At 41.6% G+C, this 20,612-nt stretch overlaps 1 protein-coding gene across 1 annotated transcript in view; it reads left to right on the plus strand.

Annotated features, from left to right (window-relative positions):
• Positions 1-20,612, plus strand: part of zgc:101858 (uncharacterized protein LOC449555 homolog) — a 36,791-nt gene that overhangs the window by 5,162 nt on the left and 11,017 nt on the right. The window contains exons 3-5 of the mRNA XM_063073888.1: positions 4,613-4,791; positions 6,749-6,842; positions 19,182-19,251. Coding sequence (XP_062929958.1) covers positions 4,613-4,791; positions 6,749-6,842; positions 19,182-19,251 — 343 coding nt within the window. The remainder of the gene's footprint in view (positions 1-4,612; positions 4,792-6,748; positions 6,843-19,181; positions 19,252-20,612) is intronic.

Here is a 20,612-nt window from a genome sequence, read left to right on the forward strand (position 1 = left end):
ATTTACCTTCATCAATCGTGGGATTGAGTTTAGGAGCCGAGAGGTAATGTTGCAGCTGTATAGGACCCTGGTCAGACCCCACTTGAAGTACTATGCTCAGTTCTTTCTGGTCATCTCTCTATAGGAAGGATGTGGAAACCATAGAAAGGGTGCAGAGGAGATTTACAAGGATGTTGCCTGGATTGGGGAGCATGTTGTATGGGAATAGGTTGAGTGAACTCAGCCTTTTTTCCTTGGAGCGACAGAGGCTGTGAGGTGACCTGATAGAGGTGTACAAGATGATGAGAGGCATTGATCGTGTGGATAGTCAGAGGCTTTTTCCCAGGGCTGAAATGGCTAGCACGAGAGGGCACAGTTTTAAGGTGCTTGGAAGTAGATACAGGGGAGATGTCAGGGGTAAGTTTTTTATGCAGAGAGTGTTCAGTGCGTGGAATGGACTCCTGGCGACGATGGTGGAGGCGGCTACAATAGGGTCTTTTAAGAGACTCCTGGATAGGTACATGGAGCTCAGAAAAATACATAGAGGGCTGTCAGTAGCCCTAGGTAATTTCTCAGGTAAGGACATGTTCGGCACAGCTTTGTGGGCCGAAGGGCCTGTATTGTGCTGTAGGTTTTCTATGTTTCTAAACTTGCAGGTTGAGATGGCGGTAAGGAACATAAATGCAATTTTAGCTTTCATTTTGTAAGGACCTAGAATACCACAAGGATATAATGCTAAGACTTTGTAAGTCAGGCTGCATTTGGAGTATTATGAACAATTTTGGGCCCCTTATCGAAGAAAAGATATGCTAGCATTCAAGAGGGTCCAGAGGAGATTCAGGATTCTGACCCCATGAATGAGAGGGTTAACATGAGGTGTGTTTGATGGCTCTGGGCCTTTAGTCGCTGGAGTTTAGAAGAATGGGGGGCGGGGATCTCTTTGAAACCTATTAAACATTGAAAGGCCTAGATAGAGTGGATGTGGAGAGGATGTTTTCCATAGTGGGGAAGCTTAGGACCAGACAGCACAGCCTCAGAATTGAGGGACTTCCATTTAGAATAGAGCTGAGGGAAAAGAGTGATGAAACTGTGGAGTCATTGCCACAGACAGCTGTGCAGGCCAGTTCATTGGGAATATTTAAGGCAGAAGTTGATAGGTTCTTGATTAATCAGAGCATCAAAGGTTATGGGGAGAAGGCAGGCGAATAGGGTTAAGAGTGATAATAAGTCAGCCAGGATGGAATGGCAGAGCAGACCCAATGGGTCGAATGGCCACATTCTGCTCCTATGTCTTATGAATGTACGAACTGCAAACAGATGATCTGCCCAGGACAGCAGGGAAAACTTCCTTCAAAACACAGTAGCTCTTTTCCCCTACAACAAGAACCCACAGGACTGTGGTACGCAGACTGTCTAGTTCTAGAGCAGCAACGTCCTGCAGTAATGTCTGAATGTGACTGTGGGGTGCCAGCTGAGAACATAAAACAGTATGGCACAGTAAAGGCCCTTCAGCCCATGATTTTGTGCTGATCGGTATAACTTGCTCCACGATCAATTGAACCCTTCCCTCCTACATAGCCCATAACTCCACATTTTCTTACATCCATGAGCCTACCTAAGAGACTCTTAAATGGTTTCTATTGTATCACCCTCTACCACTACCACCACCCCCAGCAGTGCATTCCAGGTACCTGTCAATGAAGAAGAAGAAGAAAGTCCTTAACTCCGAGTGGAGTCATCGGGACGTCGTCATGATGGCGTTTTTTTAGAAGGCTTTCTTACTTTTACGAGGCCGAGTTGCTAGCTCGATGCTCAACCCAGCACGGATGGAAAGCGTGTAAGGGAGCCGGCTGGATTCGAACTCGGGTGCCTTCGCTCCGAAGTCCGGCACTGGTTCAGTACTATGTCAAAAAAAAACTTCTGGCATCTCCCCTAAACTTTCCTCCACTGATTTTAAGCATATGTCCTTTGGGTTAGAAAAGTCCTAACTTGTTCAGTCTATTCCAATCCAGGCAACGCTTTGGTAAATCTCCTCTGCACTTTCTCTGAAATATCCACGTTCTTCCTATAATGACATAACCAGAACTGAACACAGAACTCCAAGTGCAGTCTAAATAGACTTTTATAGAACTATGAAATGTGACTCTTGAGCTCCGTCTCTGGACTAATGAAGGCCTTGTTAACCGTCCTATCAATTTGTGCAGCAACTTCGAGGGATCTATGGATGTGGATCGCAAAATCCTTGATTTCCGCCCCCCCCCAGCTTTGCTAAGAATAGACTTGGATTTGAGGTTACTCTGAACTGAGAGTCCTGTGGACCAGATGATGCCTACAGATGTTTGTGTCTAAGGTGAACTGTGCTTTAATCATTGGATTTTGTCCTGATCCGTGGTAGCATGACACAAAAATTGGTGTTGTGGTGGATAGCGATGGAAGTTGTCAAAGGGTCCAGCAGGATATACATGAGATGAAACGTTGGGAGGATTGTTGGCAGACAGAATTTAATACTGACAAGTGCCAGGTGATGCACTTTGAGAAGTCAGATAGGGATAGGAACGTACAGTAGTGATGGGGTATCAAGAAATAATGGTGAAGACAGCTTACTAGGCCAGAGCACAGAATATAAGAGATGGGGTGTTATCGAGCAATTTTACAAAACAGTGGTTAGGTCACATCAGAAGTGTGTTCACACAATAGCAAGGATGTGATCATGCTGGAGGGAGTGGGGGAAGAAATTGGATGGGCAGGGTTTGTTTTTGCTGAAACAAAGGAGGTTGAGGGGTAACTTGACAGGAGTATTTACGATTATCAGAGATTTAGTTAGGGCTGTGGGGAAAGTTGTAGAACAGGAGGCACCTAGGAGTACAAGTACATGGTTCCCTGAAAATGGAGGTTTTTTTTTGGCATGCTGGCCTTTATCAGTCAGGTCTTGAGTATAGAAGTTGGGATGTTATGTTGCAGTTACACAAGACATCGGTGAGGCCAAGTTTGGAATATTGTGTTCAGTTTTGGTCACGCTGCTGTAGGAGAGATGTCATTAATCTGGACAGAGCTCCGAGAAGATTTACGAGGATGTTGCTGAAACTGGAAGGACTGACTTGTGGAGAGAGTTTGAGCAGGTTGGGTCTTTTTTCTTTGGAGTAGAGGAGAACGAGGAGTGATAGTATAAAGATGTATAAAACCATGAAGGGGGTAGATAAGATGAGTGCACACAGTTGTTTCTTTAGAACCAGAATCAGGTTTATTATCACCGGCATGTGTTGTGGAATTTGTTAACCTAGCAGCAGCAGTTCAAAGCAATACATAATATAGAAGAAAAACAAATAATAATAATAAATAAATAAGTAAATCAATTGCAGTATATGTATATTGAATAGATTAAAAATCATGCAAAATACAAATAATATATATTTAAAAAGTGATGTAGTGTCCAAGGGTTCAAAGTCCATTTTGGAATCAGATGGCAGAGGGGAAGAAGCTGTTCCTGAATCGCTGAGTGTGTGCCTTCAGGCTTCTGTACCTCCTACCTGACGTAACTGTGAGAAAAGGGCATGCCCTGGATGCTGGAGGTCTTTAATAGTGGACGCTGCCTTTCTGAGACACCGCTTCCTGAAGATATCCTTAGTACTTTGTAGGCCGGTACCCAAGATGGAGCTGACTAAATTTACAACCCCCTGCAGCTTCTTTCGGTCTTGTGCAGTAGCCCCTCCATACCAGACAGTGATGCAGCCTGTCAGAATGCTCTCCATGGTACAACTATAGAAGTTTTTGAGTGTATTTGTTGACATGCCAAATCTCTTCAAACTCCTAATAAAGTATTACCACTGTGTTGCCTTCTTTATAACTGCATCAATATGTTGGGATCAGTTTAGATCCTCAGGGATCTTGACACCCAGGAACTTGAAACTGCTCACTTTCTTCACTTCTGATCCCTCTATGAGGATTGGTATGTGCTCCTTCCTCTTACCCTACCAGAAGTCACAATCAGCTCTTTCATCTTACTGACGTTAAGTGCCAGGTTGTTACTGCGGCACCATTCCACAAGTTGACATATCTCACTCCTGTACGCTCTCTTTCGTCACCACCTGAGATTCTACCAACAATGGTTGTATCGTCAGCAAATTTACAGATGGTATTTGAGCTATGCCTAGCCACACAGTCATGTGTATATAGAGGGTAGAGCAGTGGGCTAAGCACACACCCCTGAGGTGCACCAGTGTTGATCGTCAGCGAAGAGGAATGTTATCATCAATCCGCACAGATTGTGGTCTTTTGGTTGGGAAGCCGAGGATCCAATTGCAGAGAGAGGTACAGAGGCCCAGGTTCTGTAACTTCTGGGAACGATGGTGTTAAATGCTGAGCTATAGTCGATAAGCAGCATCCTGACATAGGTGTTTTTATTCTCCAGGTGGTCTCAGGCTGTGTGAAGAGCCATTGAGATTGCATCTGTTGTTGACCTATTGTCGCGATAGGCAAACTCCCTAGAGTTAGGGAATCAAGAACAGGGGTTTAAGGTGAGAGGGCAAAGATTTAATAGGAACCTGAAGGGCAACTTTTTTCATCCACAAGGTAATCTGTCACCCAGTGTGGGAAGGTGTGTGGTTACTGAGCATTTTACTCTGTGCTTCATCAGCCCCTGCTGTTACCCGGTGACCTAACAGATGAGGCGAGTGTGAACCAGGTGATGGAGAAAACAGTGAGTTTCTATGGACAGCTGGATGTGCTGGTGAACAGCGCGGGGATCCTGCTCTTGGGAACCATTGAAACCACAAGCATGGAGCAGTTCGATCACATTATGAATATTAACGTCAGGTATGAATTCCCTTTGGGCATCTCACTCTCAGTGAGGTTTGATGTACTCTGTTAGGGATTCAGGAGTTATGGAATTACCTATGTGAACTTGGTAGAAGTGAATTCAAACAAAAACTGGTCTTCAGTCGTAATGCAAAATTGCAAGTAGTAATCAGTCTGCAATGAAAAGGGCAGCTTTGCAAACAATCAGGCTGCTCAGAGATATGGTTTGCAAACTGACATGACTGAGAGATGTTCTCCTATTCATCAGACAATGGAGTACATTAAATAGCCTGCATCAAACCAGGTAACAGGCACTGGCCAAGTTGTCAACTAGCACATCAAACACAGTCCTAGGAATTTTTGCTGTGTCATTAATTGGGTACCCAGAGAGTTAGCCCTCATAACATTAATTTTGGGTACCAGGGCTTTCTGACCTCAGAAGCTTTAAGACCATCCATATTGGATCCCTCTCTCCCAGCAAAGGTGTTTGAACATTCAGCAGCATCTTGTCAGTTAGAGCATGCTCCCATTGTAAACACAAGGCAATCTGCAGATGCTGAAAATTCAGGCGACACACACAAAATGCTGGTGGAACGCAGCAGGCCAGGCAGCATCTATAGGAAGAGGTTCAGTCGACATTTTGGGCCAAGACCCTTCGTCAGGACTAACTGAAAGAAGAGATAGTAAGAGATTTGAAAATGGGAGGGGGAGATTCGAAATGATAGGAGAAGACAGGAGGGGGAGGGATGGAGCTAAGAACGTTTTAATTTTTTCCCTCCTTTCTCCCTCTCACTATAACTCCTTGCCTGCTCTCTATCTTCCTCTGGGCTCCCCTCCCCCTTTCTTTCTCCCTAGGCCTCCTGTCCCATGATCCTCTCCCTTCTCCCAACCTCGTATTCCTTTTGCCAATCAACTTTCCAGCTCTTAGCTCCATCCCTCCCCCTCCTGTCTTCCCCTATCATTTTGGATCTCCCCCTCCCCCTCCCACTTTCAACTCTCTTACTAGCTCTTCCTTCAGTTAGTCCTGACGAAGGGTCTCGGCCCGAAACGTTGACTGTACCTCTTCCCAGAGATGCTGCCTGGCCTGCTGCGTTCACCAGCATTTTGTGTGTGTTCCCACTGTAAATATGGAATTCAATTGAACCATTTGCCAGACTCTCAGTATCGAAGTAAACACTGTTATTGTAGCTATTGTAATTGTATTGAATCACCTGCTCATTCTCTTTCTTGTTAATATAAAAACATGATATACTTTGAATTCGGACTCTAAACTTTAGAGGATCTTTAAGAGAAAGTCAGCTTGTTGAGATGACTAAAAACTTCTTAATATTAACCAGCTTCAGCGTCTCTCTCTGAAGACTCAGTTCAAAGTCACAACATGCTCTCGGCTTGTTTTCCTTTATATACCCCTCCCCCCCCCATTGCTAATATTTGGGTAGAGGTGCACTGAATTTTTGATGTCCCAATACTATGTGTTCTCTCTGGGAGGGAATGAAAGGAACACGATTGAAGCCTGACCATTATTAACTTTACAAGCTTCTCTAAATCATAAAAACATAGAAATCTACAGAACATTACAGGCCCTTCAGCCAACAATGTTGTGCCAGCCATGTAACCTACTCTAGAAACTGCCTAGAATTTCCCCACTGCATAGCCCTCTATTGTTCTAAGCTCCTTGTACCTATCTAAGAGACTCCTAAAAGACCCTATTGTACCCGCCTCTACTACCTTCGTTGCCAGTGCGTTCCATGCACCCACCATCAAGTTACTAATCTTTTCATGGTTTCAAACTGATATAAGTTTAGGTCTGTATCTAACTCATTTCATGGATCTAATTAAAATTATGATTTAATTTTGTAGGTATGCTGTAATAAAAATTAACTCTTCACAGGTGAAGATGCAGTGTGACCACGTGCAAATAGAAAGTGTTTTCAGACGTTAATTTAAATATTTTTCTTGGTGATATCTTCGACAGGTCTGTGTACCATCTCACACGACTGGCTGTCCCTCACCTCATCAAAACCAAAGGCTGCATTGTCAACGTATCCAGTGTTAACGGCCAGCGATCAGTGAGTGTGGAGATGATGAAATGTTCATTTTTAGTTAACTACATCCTATTTTTAGCTGTCCTCATCCCAAGGTTATGCTTGTTGGCTGGAAGTGCAGTATTCCTTAGCAAAGTGAGGGCCCAGACAGTTACTGTCTCTGTAGTCCCTCTGTAGGGCCTCGGATAGAACCTTGTACCTCATTTTCCCTGCCCCCTTGATTTCTCCACTCCTTCAGTTATCAAGGCTTCCCTGATCTGCTCACGTGTTCACAACAATTCCCCCTAGAAGTGGCAATGAACAGGGGTAGCTCCACACTTAAGCTGTCTCAATTTGAGGGCCTGCCTGGTTTCCAGCTCAACAGCCAAGCTCTGTCTTTTTAAGATTGTTTCTGCTTTTTCTCTGTTCCTCTACATTCTACTTTCTGCTCACCTCTCCATCCTGAGGTACGAAACCCAGTGCTGGTTTGTGGCAACAGTCAGGAGTCTGATATACCGTACTGTGCAAAAATCTTAGGCAGCTACATATACATTACTAGGGCTAAGAGGCTGGCACTGTGCTGTATTTGTCAACGTGGAGCGCAGAGCGAGTTTGTAAGTCTGGTAGGAGCAAAGGAAGTTGGGAATGGTGAAGGTGGAGGGCCACAGGAGGGGTGTGGGCCAAGTGACAGAGAAAGAGCGCCAGGGGCGGAGGGGTGGTGCAGGAAGACACACCCAGCCCTGAGACACCAGGCAAGTCCATACGATTCCAAATAAATGAATCATAGTGCATTACAGAATGTCACTCTGGTGCTTCCTGCTCCCCATCCTTTTCCCAACTATGATTCCCCTCTCACTGCCTCCTTCCCACTCACGGTCCACGTTAGAGACCCATATCAGAATCAGGTTTATCATCACTCACACATGTCATGAAATTTGTTTCTATTTTTGCAGCAGCTGTACAATGCAATACATAAAATTACTACAGCATTATGCAAAAGCCTTAGGTATCCTATCTATATACATTTCCCTAAGGCTTTTGCACAATACTGTAGCTAAGTACAACTTCAGCACATAGCTTCCCTCTAATGCTCCATTTGCCTTGGAGTAATTTTCAGTGTTCCCAAGATAAGTTTTGGTGCTTGTTAACTTTTTAGATTTTTTTTGTATGAAAATACAAACAAATCTCTCTGAAAGTAGTTGAGTTTGTCTTTCCTTGATCCACATCTCTTCATATCGTATGTCATTTACCACAGTTGTGCCTAATTGCTTATTTTGTGTGTCTTGATAATCTAATGCACCTTTCAGTACAACTATGGTAACTGCCTTCTTTCTTGCTGTCTTGTGTCATAAATGGATCGAACGTGAAATGGCCCCCTGGCCCACTGAATCCACACCGACCATCAATCACCTAATCCTTGTTAATCCCATTTTTTTGTTCTCTCCACACTCTCATCAACTGCCACCAGATTCCACCCCTCACCTGCACACGGTCAGCAAATCTTTCAGGCACTTTTTAGGGATTTGAGAGGAAATCGGAGCACCTGGGGGAAGCACACATAGGTTATAGGAAGAATGTGAAAACCCCACACAGACAGCAGGGTAAGAAATCAGGAGTGAACTTGGGTCACGGGAGCTATGAAGCAGCGCCTCTACTAGTGCTGCCCATGTGTCCGTGTAACCCTCTAGCCCTTTCAACGTCCTTATACCTGTGTCCGGAAGCGCCACTCCTCACATAAGGAGCCATGCCTTTCTCCTGACTCCCAACATGTCCATCCGAATCAATCTCTCACTCACATCCATTCCTTATAATCCCTCTCTCTATCAGAGAGCTTCTGAAAGTCCGCATGGACAACTGGCAGTTTACAACTTGCAATGTTGCCTTTAAAATACCCGCCTTAGGTGTTGATGATGATAGTTAAAGTTTTCTTTGTTAACCATAAGATGTTGCTGGGCAGTAACTACATGAGCCGCCTTGTGTTTGCCCCCAGCTTAAGCCTTCTCTCCCAATTACGTCCCCTCCATTATCTTTTAAACCCCAAATCACCAGTATCTTAGGTGGTTCTCCTAAGTGTCTGTCCCAGTGTGTAGAGGGCTAGAACTGTTCATCAGACCCATACCTCTCAGAATGGAATCTTCTTCATATTGAATGTCATCGAATACCAAGGGCCAGTTTTCATGCTGTCTGATTCAGACTCTAGATAGAATTTTCTTCTCATGATATTCTGAGTAGTTCCCAGAACAGCTGGGGCACAGATTCCGTGCTTTTTCACTCTTTTGATGAATGGGGTTAAAGGTGTACTGTATGCCCTACAATTTTCCTGATTTGTTGTAGGAGGCAGGTGGTAGCCATGTACAGGAAACTTCCTCAGGCAGGGCTGGGGAGTCAAGATGATTATGTGTGCCTTCCAGGTCAGGGCTATAGGACCATTACCAGCTAAAGGTAATGAGTAGTCGGATAGACAATAGACAATAGGTGCAGGAGTAGGCCATTCGGCCCTTTGAGCTAGCACCGCCATTCACTGTGATCATGGCTGATCATCCACAATCAGTATCCAGTTCCCGCCTTATCCCCATAACCTTTGATTCCACTATCTTTAAGAGCTCTATCCATCTCTTTTTTGAAAGCATCCAGAGACTTGGCCTCCACAGCCTTCTGGGGCAGAGCATTCCATATATCCACCACTCTCTGGGTGAAAAAGTTTTTCCTCAACTCCGTTCTAAATGGCCTACCCCTTATTCTTAAACTGTGGCCTCTGGTTCTGGACTCACCTATCAGCGGGAACATGCTTCCTGCCTGCAGCGTGTCCAATCCCTTAATAACCTTATATGTTTCAATAAGATCCCCCTCAGCCTTCTAAATTCCAGAGTATACAAGCCCAGTCGCTCCAATCTTTCGACATACGACAGTCCTGCCATCCCGGGAATTAACCTTGTGAACCTACGCTGCACTCCCTCAATGGCAAGAATGTCCTTCCTCAAATTTGGAGACCAAAACTGCGCACAGTACTCCAGGTGTGGTCTCACCAGGGCCCTGTCCAGCTGCAGAAGGACCCCTTTGCTCCTATACTCAATTCCCCTTGTTATGAAGGCCAGCATGACATTAGCTTTTTTTCACTGCCTGCTGTACTTGCATGCTTGCTTTCAGTGACTGATGTACAAGAACACCTAGATCTCGTTGTGCTTCCCCTTTTCCTAACTTGACTCCATTTAGATAATAATCTGCATTCCCATTCTTACCACCAAAGTGGATAACCTCACATTTATCCACATTAAACTGTATCTGCCATGCATCTGCCCACTCACCCAGCCTGTCCAAGTCACCCTGCATTCTCATAACATCCTCCTCACATTTCACACTGCCTCCCAGCTTTGTGTCATCGGCAAATTTGCTAATGTTACTTTTAATTCCCTCATCTAAATCATTAATATATATTGTAAACAGCTGCGGTCCCAGCACTGAACCCTGCGGTACCCCACTGGTCACTGCCTGCCATTCCGAAAGGGACCCATTAATCGCTACTCTTTGTTTTCTGCCAGCCAGCCAATTTTCAATCCATGTCAGTACTCTGCCCCCAATACCATGTGCCCTAATTTTGCCCACTAATAATCTCCCATGTGGGACTTTATCAAAGGCTTTCTGAAAGTCCAGGTACACTACATTCACTGGCTCTCCCTTGTCCATTTTCATAGTTACATCCTCAAAAAATTCCAGAAGATTAGTCAAGCACGATTTCCCCTTTGTAAATCCATGCTGACTTGGACCAATCCTGTTACTACTATCCAGATGTGTCGTAATTTCATCTTTTATAATTGACTCCAGCATCTTTCCCACCACTGACGTCAGGCTAACCGGTCTATAATTCCCTGTTTTCTCTCTTCCTCCCTTCTTGAAGAGAGGGACAACATTAGCTACCCTCCAATCCACAGGAACTGATCCTGAATCTATAGAACATTGGAAAATGATTACCAATGCGTCCACAATTTCTAAAGCCACCTCCTTAAGTACCCTGGGATGCAGACCATCAGGTCCCGGGGACTTACCAGCCTTCAGACCCAACAGCCTATCCAACACCATTTCCTGCCTAATATAAATTTCCTTCAATTCATCCACTACCCTAGGTCCTTTGGCCACTATTACATCTGGGAGATTGTTTGTGTCTTCCCTAGTGAAGACAGATCCAAAGTACCTGTTCAACTCGTCTGCCATTCTCTTGTTCCCCATAATAAATTCACCCGCTTCTGTCTTCAAGGGCCCAATTGTGGTCTTAACTATTTTTTTTCCTTTTCACATACCTAAAGAAGCTTTTACTATCCTCCTTTATATTCTTGGCTAGTTTACCTTCATACCTCATTTTTTTTCCGCGTATTGCCTTTTTAGTTACCTTCTGTTGCTCTTTAAAAGTTTCTCAATCCTCCAGCTTCCCACTCGTCTTTGCTATGTTATACTTCTCTTTTATTTTTATACTGTCCATTACTTCCCTTGTCAGCCACGGCCTCCCCTTAGGATCTTTCTTCCTCTTTGGAACGAACTGATCCTGCACCTTCTGCATTATTCCCAGAAACACTTGTCATTGCTGTTCCACTGTCATCCCTGCTAGGATAGGTGGAGATGTGTTGGAATTATCATACAGGAAGTGTGTTGATAGGACTAATTAGTTCCACTCCAGTAAAATTCATGGGGCTCACATTTTCCAGCAGTGATGATGAAACCCTGACTTAGTAGAGACACAGTTGCTGCTTGCCTGGTAACCTGAGCACCGGGTTTGAACAAGGGTCAGACGTAGGGTGTGGTCTCTTTCATCTTGGTGGGGTGGAACTTGGATTTTAGAAATTGCCTTCCTTTTCTTTTTCAATATTTTTATTGATTTCTTACATAAAACAATAGAGAGTTAAGTAGGATATATAATATATATCGATTACAATATATTGAAATCGCAAACATAATCTCATTACCCAATATCCATATACATTAAATTTAAACATAATATTGAAAAGAGATAATTTTATTATACAAAAGAAATCTAAACCCACTACCAGAAAAAAAAACAGCTGTTTGGTTTAAAAAAAAGAAAAGGAAAAAATCCTTATCATATAATAAAACATATTGTTAGCCAACATCTGTGCTTAATAGCAAATCAAACATTTTGAAAATAGTTCAAAAAAGGTCCCCACAACATTAAAAAATCTTGTCTAGGTTCAGAAATCGAACAGCGAATCTTCTCTAAATTTAAACATGACATAACATCATTTAGCCAATAAGTGGTTGGTTGTTCGTCCATCGTTGACGTCGATGAGGACCTCGACACCATTATGATGGTGTTAAGACTAGCGCATGATTTGGATTTAAGTGAGGGAGAGTTGCGCAGCGTCAGCCTCACTCTCTCTTCCCAATTCCCATCTGGATCCAGTGGCAAGACAGAGTCTAGACGGCTGGAGATGGGATTAGGCGCAGTGGATGACCGGGACATCTTCTGTGTCTTATCCTGTTCTACATGTTCCACGACGCTTGCAGAGACCGCCTTCTTGACCGTTGGACCTTCCATAGGTCTCGTCCGCTCAATCCGCCGGAGTCTGTCTTCACATGCTGGGATAGACAACTCCCTATCTCACTGAGGGTTTGAGACCCATCGGCTACCCTCACCTGGTTTAGCTGGCTTGTCGAAGCCGTTGCCCGGGGTGTGGCCACTGTCGCATGCAAACAGCTACGGGGAGCCGCCACAGGTGAGAGCTGAGTGCCAGGTGGGGACCAAAGGTGAACTAACCGCCCTGAAAAGGACGGGACATGTTCCCCACCAAAGGTGCTACCCCTACCTGACACCCCTTACACCCCAATGAGTATGAGTAGGAGGATTGGCATCCTTCCATTTAAGCAACAATGCTCTCCTGTCTATAAGAGAAATAAAGGCCAAAATATGCAGATCATGTGTCTCCAAAATAATATTATTTCCTCCAACAATACCAAATAAGGCAGTCAAAGGATTAGGTTTAAAATTTACTTTAAAAAGCACCGAAAAAGTTTGGAATACTTCCAATATTTTTCAATACTCGGACAAGTCCAAAACATACGAATTAGTGAAGCTTCTCCATTGTTACATCTATCACAATAGGGAGATATATCCGAATAAAAACGAGAGAGCTTATCTTTAGTCATGTGGGCCCTATGAATCACTTTAAATTGTAGAAGGGAATGACGGGCACATAACGATGAGGTATTAACCAATTAAAAAATTTCATTCCAGGTATCCTCAGAAATTGGAATCTGTAAATCTTGTTCCCAGAGATTTTTAATTTTGTCTAAAGGAATATTTCTCATTCCCAACAACATACCATAAATATTAGATATAGATCTATTATGGAAGGATTTCAAATTAAAAATTGTATCAAGTAAATTCTTATCAGGACCTTTAGGAAATGTATGTACTTGAGAACGCAAAAAAGTCTCTAATTTGTAAATATCGAAAAAAGTGGGTTTTGGGTAGGCTATACTTAGCTGACAGTTGTTCAAATGAAGAAACTATCTCCAGCAAATAAATCCTGAAAACATTTAATACCCAATCTATTCCACTCTTTAAAAACTATATCAGTCATAGAAGGTTTAAAAAAAGTTAGAAAAAATGGGACTTGAAAGTGAAAAACTCAATAAACCAAAATATTTTCTAAATTGTACCCAAATCCTCAAGGTGTGTTTAACTACAAAATTATCAGTTAAATTACTTAAAGATAAAGTAATTGGGGATCCAAGAAGAGAAATGATAGAAAATTTATTAATAGAATTAACTTCTAAAGAAACCCAGACTGGACAGTCCTCTCGATTAATATAACCAAAACGTAAGATTCTGTATATTGACTGCCCAGTAATAAAGCCTAAAATTGGGTAAGGCTAAACCTCCATTCTTTTTAGAGTTTTGAAGATAAAATTTATTTAATCAAGATATTTTATTTTTCCATATATAAGAAGATATAGGTTTCCCCCGCCATCCGAAGGTAGAGCGTTCCTATGAAACGGTTCGTAAGCCGGAATGTCGTAAAGCGAAGAAGCAATTACCATTTATTTATATAGGAAAATTTTGTGAGCATTCGCGGACCCAAAAATAACCTACCAAATCATGCCAAATAACACATAAAACCTAAAATAACAGTAACATATAGTAAAAGCAGGAATGATATGATAAATACACAGTTTATATAAAGTAGAAATACTTTTTCACAATCATTGCCTGAACTGTTCTCCGTAGCGAAAATCTCACGCAAGTGCCATCGGCAAAAACACGGCACAAGAGCTCTCCAGTAACCTTTAAGCTAGAAGCTACCAAATCATACCAAATAACACGTAAAAATACACCGCCTACATAAAGTAGAAATAATGTATGTACAGTGTAGTATCACTTATGGGAATTGGGACAGCGCCGAGCACACTGATGATGGTGTGTTAGACTTGTCGGAGTTTGGGTGGTGCAGTGGCCCCCACCCTCCAGGCCACCGACCGACACATTGCCGCGAAGCACGCAGTGGTACAGCGGTAGCCAGGATGCATCCAGCACATCTTTAAGAAAAAAGCCGAAATAAACATGCTAATTAATTAGGTGCCACCCGGCACGTAATTGTTGGCCCAGATCAGAGGCCATTGCCGATTGCGTCGCCTCTGATCTGGACCGACAATTACGTGTCGGGCAGCACCTAATTAATTAGCATGTTTATTTCGGCTTTTTTCTTAAAGATGTGCTGTGTGTCTCTCAGCTACTGCTGCATTCTCCGCGAGTCGGTATCTGTCTGCGGCCTGGGTGGTGGGACACTGGCTGTCATCTCGTCGGCTGTTTCCATTAGAGCAGGCAGCTCATCTTCTCCTATGACTGCCCGCTTCGATGTTGAAGATCGAGGTCCATTGTCTGCTGTGGCTGATGTGGAAGGCTTGCTTGACTGCTGAGCCTCGCGCATTTTTAGATCATACAGTTCTTTGTAAGCACTCAAACCATCCTGCAAATATCCCCTAAACCAACGTATCCCTTCAAAATTAAAGTTGTACTTTATCATTACTCATTCGGTTTCGATTGTTATCCTTTCCTCTTCCAATTGCATCAGCTCTTCATCTATCAGTTCTTGGTCATGGAATTCCAAAACCTTTTCAACATCATCTTCATCAGCTTCCACAAGCCAAACTCACTTTGTCCTTACTTCGTTCACCACGATCAAAACGCTTAATTATGTCTAGTTCTACGCTAAATGTAACACCCTTCAGGCTTTTCCGATACCATAGAACTCATCTTGCAAACGACTGCTCACAGACAGGTGTTTAAGCAATGCTGGTGAGAATGCAGTTCCGAATCCGGGGGAGAGCAGCTGCTCGGGGCGCCCGCTGCCTTTTACTGATTTTTTTCGTGCACTGCATTTTTCGTAACAGTGAAAACACCTTCTGTTAGCGAAAACAGGGTACTAATGTAGGTCTTTCGTAACAGTGAGGTTTCGTAAAGCGAACGTTCGAAAAGCGGGGGACACCTGTATAATAGAATCCAGAGAATCAAAAAAGGATTTAGAAATAAAAACAGGTACGACCTGAAATAAATATAAAAATTTAGGCAAAATATTCATTTTAATAGAATTAATTCGGCCAATCAACGATAAAGAGAGGGGTGGCCAATTTGATAGTGCCTTCGTAACATAATTCAGAAATGTAAAAAAAAATTTCTTTAAAAAGATATTTATAATTCCTAGTAGTTGTTACGCCAAAATAAGTAAATTGCAATTTCTTACAATTTTAAAAGGAAGGTTAATATTAACTAATACCAAATTATTCGAAGGAAAAAGTTCACTCTTATGGAAGTTAAGTTTATATCCTGAAAATTGACTGAAGCAGGAGAGTAAAGAAAGTATGAAAGGTGAAGAAGACTCCACATTAGAAATGTAGAGCAAAAGGTCATCAGAATAAAGCGACACTTTATGAGTAATACCCCTCCTTAAAATACCAGTGTTATCATTTGATTCTGGGAAAGCAATAGCTAAGGGTTCTAAGACCAAATCAAAAAGCAAAGGACTCAACAGGACAACCTTGTCTCGTTCCACTTTGAAGTTTAAATGGTTAAGAATTCTGAGAGTTAGTAAGAATCTGAGTGGAGGGAGATAAATAAAGTAATTTAATCCATTGAATAAAATCAAGCCCAAAGTTAAATTTTTCTAAAGTTTTAAATAAATAATTCCATTCAACCCGATCAAAGGCTTTCTCAGCATCTAAGGATATCACACATTCCGATATCTCTTTAGAAGGAGAATAAATAACATTCAATAAACGATGAATATTCAGTGGGAAGATCGATTTTTGATAAATCCAGTCTGATCATGAGAAATAATAGATGGCAAAATATTTTCAATTCTATGAGCCAAAAGTTTAGATACAACTTTAGTATCAACATTAAGTAAAGAAATTGGTCTATAAGGAGAACGTTCAGTTGGATCCTTATTCTTTTTAAGAATAAGTGAAATAGAGGCTTCATAAAAAGATTGTGGCAACCTACCTAACTTAAAAGAGTCTGAAAGGACTGAATATAAGTGAGGTATAAGCAAAGGAGAAAAAGCCTTATAAAACTCTCCAGAAAATCCATCAGGACACAGAGCCTTCCCCGAATGCAGAGTGAACAACCTCGGCAATTTCCCCATAAGAAATGGTTTGATCCAGCAATTTTCGATTATCATCAGAAAGTGTAGGAATGTTTAATCAATTTAAAAAATTATTTATTACAGTATTTAGGAGGACCAGAACTACAAAGTTTAGAATAAAATTCTCTAAAAGTATCATTTATTTCTAAATGATCAGACGTTTTATCACCATTAGCTTTACAAATTTCTTTAATTTGGCATTTAACTATAAAGGTCTTTAATTGGTTAGCCAATAGGTTGCCCGTTTTATCACCATGAACATAAAACTGACTTTTATCTTTTAAAAGTTGAATTTCAATTAGATAAGTTAAACGCAGATCGTATTTAGTTTTAATTTCAACACATCTTTTATATAAATCAGGATCTGGAGTCGAAGCATATTTTTGGTCTAATTGTTTCAACTGATTGGCTAATTCAATTCTCTCCTTATTAGCTTTTTTCTTAACACTTGCAGTAAAAGAAATAATTTATCCTCTAATATAAACCTTAAAAGCATCCCATAAAATAAGACTAGAAGTCTCTTCTAGCATATTCTCTTAAAAAAAAGAGTAATGTGTCTCTCCAAAAATTTTTAAAAATTCTTATCAGATAACAGAGTTGGATTAAAATGCTGGAATCAAAAAAATAATCAATCCTGGAATACATATGATGAACATGAGAAAAAAATGAGTACTCTTTATCTGTTGGATGCAAAAAGCGTCAAATATCAACAATATCACATTTCATTAAAAAAGATTGGATAAAGGAGGCAGATATACTAAAAGTCAATCGTTTAAAAGATGAGCGAACTAAAACGGGGTCTAAACAACAGTTGACGTCTTCTCCTAAAACCAGAGAATACAGACTTAAATCTGGTAACAGTGGAAAAAAAAGTGTTGAAAAAAACCTGGATCATCTATATTCAGGGCATACAAATTAGCAAAAACTATTAATTTATTATCTAATTTCCCTGACACTATAACAAAACGCCCATTGGTATCAGACACTACATTATGTTGAATGAAAGAAACTGAATTGTCTATAAGAATGGAAACTCCTCCAGCGTTAGCCTCAAAGGAGGGATGAAACATAAACCCTTCCAATGGCTGAAAAGACGTAAATTATCACATTACAAACACGTGTTTCTTGTAAAAAAAAATTGAGACATTCAGTTTCTTAATATAATTAAATATCTTATTACGTTTCACAGGATGGTTTAATCCTTTCACATTAAAACTAAGTAAATTAATAGTATGGTCCATTTAAAATATTGCTTAAAAGAGAGGTTAGAATAAAAACCGCTAGAATGAATATTAAATCCAAACAATGAGCTTTAAGATAAAGTAACCAAGCAACAAATGATGCTAAGAGAACCAAACAGCTGATAGAAAAGAAGAAACCCACCTCCCACCCAAAGAGAGAAAGTGGACCAAAGGGCAGTCGACAGCTAAACGTACCAACATTATCCTCCCAAAACAATCTACTGGCTGAGCTCCAAAAACTTTTCAAGGCAAACTGCATTCCAACAAGACACAACAAAAAACAGAGCAAAATTAACCTTATTAAAAAAAAACCTCATGAAAAATATAGTATAAGATATTAAAAAGAACTAAGAAAATTCAAAACATATTAACTTGGAAAGTATTAACTCAATGAAAACTTACTAATGTTAAGTCCTTAATTTTCTGAGCAAAGAAATAAAAGTACAAAAAAATTAGATATGAAGGTATACCAAAAGTAAAAAAAAACAATTGTTCATAAAAGAAAGTAATGAACAGTTAGACTGCTGATTCTAAAAAAAAGGATCCATCAGGCAGACGCAACATAGATTTATGTAGGGAATTACTGAACAGTTAAACTTCTGATACTGATTCAGAAATTAAGAAATACTGCACCTCTTGAGTCGAACGGAACCATTTTTCAAAATTATTCTAAGACGAGCGTGGTAACGAAGAGAGGGTTCAAAACCTTTATTGTACAACTCCGACAAAACCTTTTTAAACTTGAAGCATTCATTCAACACCTCGGGTGAAAAATCTTCCACAATTCTGATCTTCTGGTCTTCATAATCAATCATACCTTTCTGACGAGATTCATGAATTAGAAGTTCCTTTGTTTGAAAGTCGTGAAGACAAATTATCACTGAACAGGGTCATGCTCCTGGAGGAGATCTTGGTACTGGCGATCTATGAGTTCGGTCTATTTTAGGTGCAGATTTAAAAATATTCGGAAATAAATTAGCCAAAATACAATCCAATTTTACATCCGTTCGCTTAAATTCAGCGCTGAGTTGCCGGAATTTCTGCTGGAACTCTTCCGCGAGTTCATTTTTATGCTTCCGAAGTGTCTCCATAATAGATTCCAAAGTTACAGGAGGGTCCACTTCTTTTTTAGTAGCTTTGGTATGACTCGTCGTAAAACAATATTGCATTCAAAAGTAAGTTTTCAAAACAAGTTGGAAATAGTAAATTAAGTAGAGTAGGAGCAACTATAAAAACGCTGCTACTCCATCAACAGCCAGTAGGTTTCTCCAGAAATTGCCTTTCAAGTGCTGACTCAGCCCATCCTTCATTTGAGCTGCAAAATATCCAGATGCAGAAACATAAATACAGTGTTCAAACATTACAGTGACGGTGCCGTGTAAATGAATTCTGGGAGACAGTGACCCTTACGGAATGCAGAGCATGGTGATGGAAGCTTGGTGACCTATTCACCCAGGATACACACCCACTGTTTTCTTCTTGTGTTCCCACAGTTCCCCGGAGTTGTGGCTTACTGTATGTCGAAGTCAGCCCTGGACCAGTTCACTCGGTGTATGGCTCTGGGTGAGAGCAGCCCTTACTGAATATTAAACATAGAACATAGAATAGTACAGCACAGTACAGGCCTTTCGGCCCACAATGTTGTGCCGACCCTCAAACCCTGCCTCCCATATAAGCCCCCACCTTAAATTCCTCCATATACCTGTCTAGTAGTCTCTTAAACTTCACTAGTGTATCTGCCTCCACCACTGACTCAGGCACGGCATTCCACGCACCAACCACTCTCTGAGTAAAAAACCTTCTAATATCCCCCTTGAACTTCCCACCCCTTACCTTAAAGCCATGTCCTCTTGTATTGAGCAGTGGTACCCTGGGGAAGAGGCGCTGGCTATCTACTCTATCTATTCCTCTTATTATCTTGTACACCTCTATCATGTCTCCTCTCATTCACCTCTCCAAAGAGTAAAGCCCTAGCTCCCTTAATCTCTGATCATAATGCATACTCTCTAAACCAGGCAGCACCCTGGTAAATCTCCTCTGTACCCTTTCCAATGCTTCCACATCCTTCCTATAGTGAGGTGACCAGAACTGGACACAGTACTCCAAGTGTGACCTAACCAGAGTTTTATAGAGTTGCATCATTACATCGCGACTCTTAAACTCTATCCCTCGACTTATGAAAGCTAACACCCCATAAGCTTTCTTAACTACCCTATCCACCTGTGAGGCAACTTTCAGGGATCTGTGGACATGTACCCCCAGATCCTTCTGCTCCTCCACACTACCAAGTATCCTGCCATTTACTTTGTACTCTGCCTTGGAGTTTGTCCTTCCAAAGTATACCACCTCACACTTCTCCGGGTTGAACTCCATCTGCCACTTCTCAGCCCACTTCTGCATCCTATCAATATCTCTCTGCAATCTTTGACAATCCTTTACACTATCTACAACACCACCAACCTTTGTGTCGTCTGCAAACTTGCCAACTCACCCTTCTACCCCCACATCCAGGTCGTTAATAAAAATCATGAAAAGTGGAGGTCCCAGAACAGATCCTTGTGGGACACCACTAGTCACAATCCTCCAATCTGAATGTACTCCCTCCACCACGACCCTCTGGCTTCTGCAGGCAAGCCAATTCTGAATCCACCTGGCCAAACTTCCCTGGATCCCATGCCTTCTGACTTTCTGAATAAGCCTACCGTGTGAAACCTTGTCAAATGCCTTACGAAAATCCATATAGATCACATCCACTGCACTACCCTCATCTATATGCTTGGTCACCTCCTCAAAGAACTCTATCAGGCTTGTTAGACACGATCTGCCCTTCACAAGGCCATGCTGACTGTCCCTGATCAGACCATGATTCTCTAAATGCCCACAGATCCTATCTCTAAGAATCTTTTCCAACAGCTTTCCCACCA

The sequence above is a fragment of the Mobula hypostoma genome, chromosome 21 (assembly GCF_963921235.1).
Source record: "Mobula hypostoma chromosome 21, sMobHyp1.1, whole genome shotgun sequence".
Lineage (NCBI taxonomy): Eukaryota > Metazoa > Chordata > Chondrichthyes > Myliobatiformes > Myliobatidae > Mobula > Mobula hypostoma.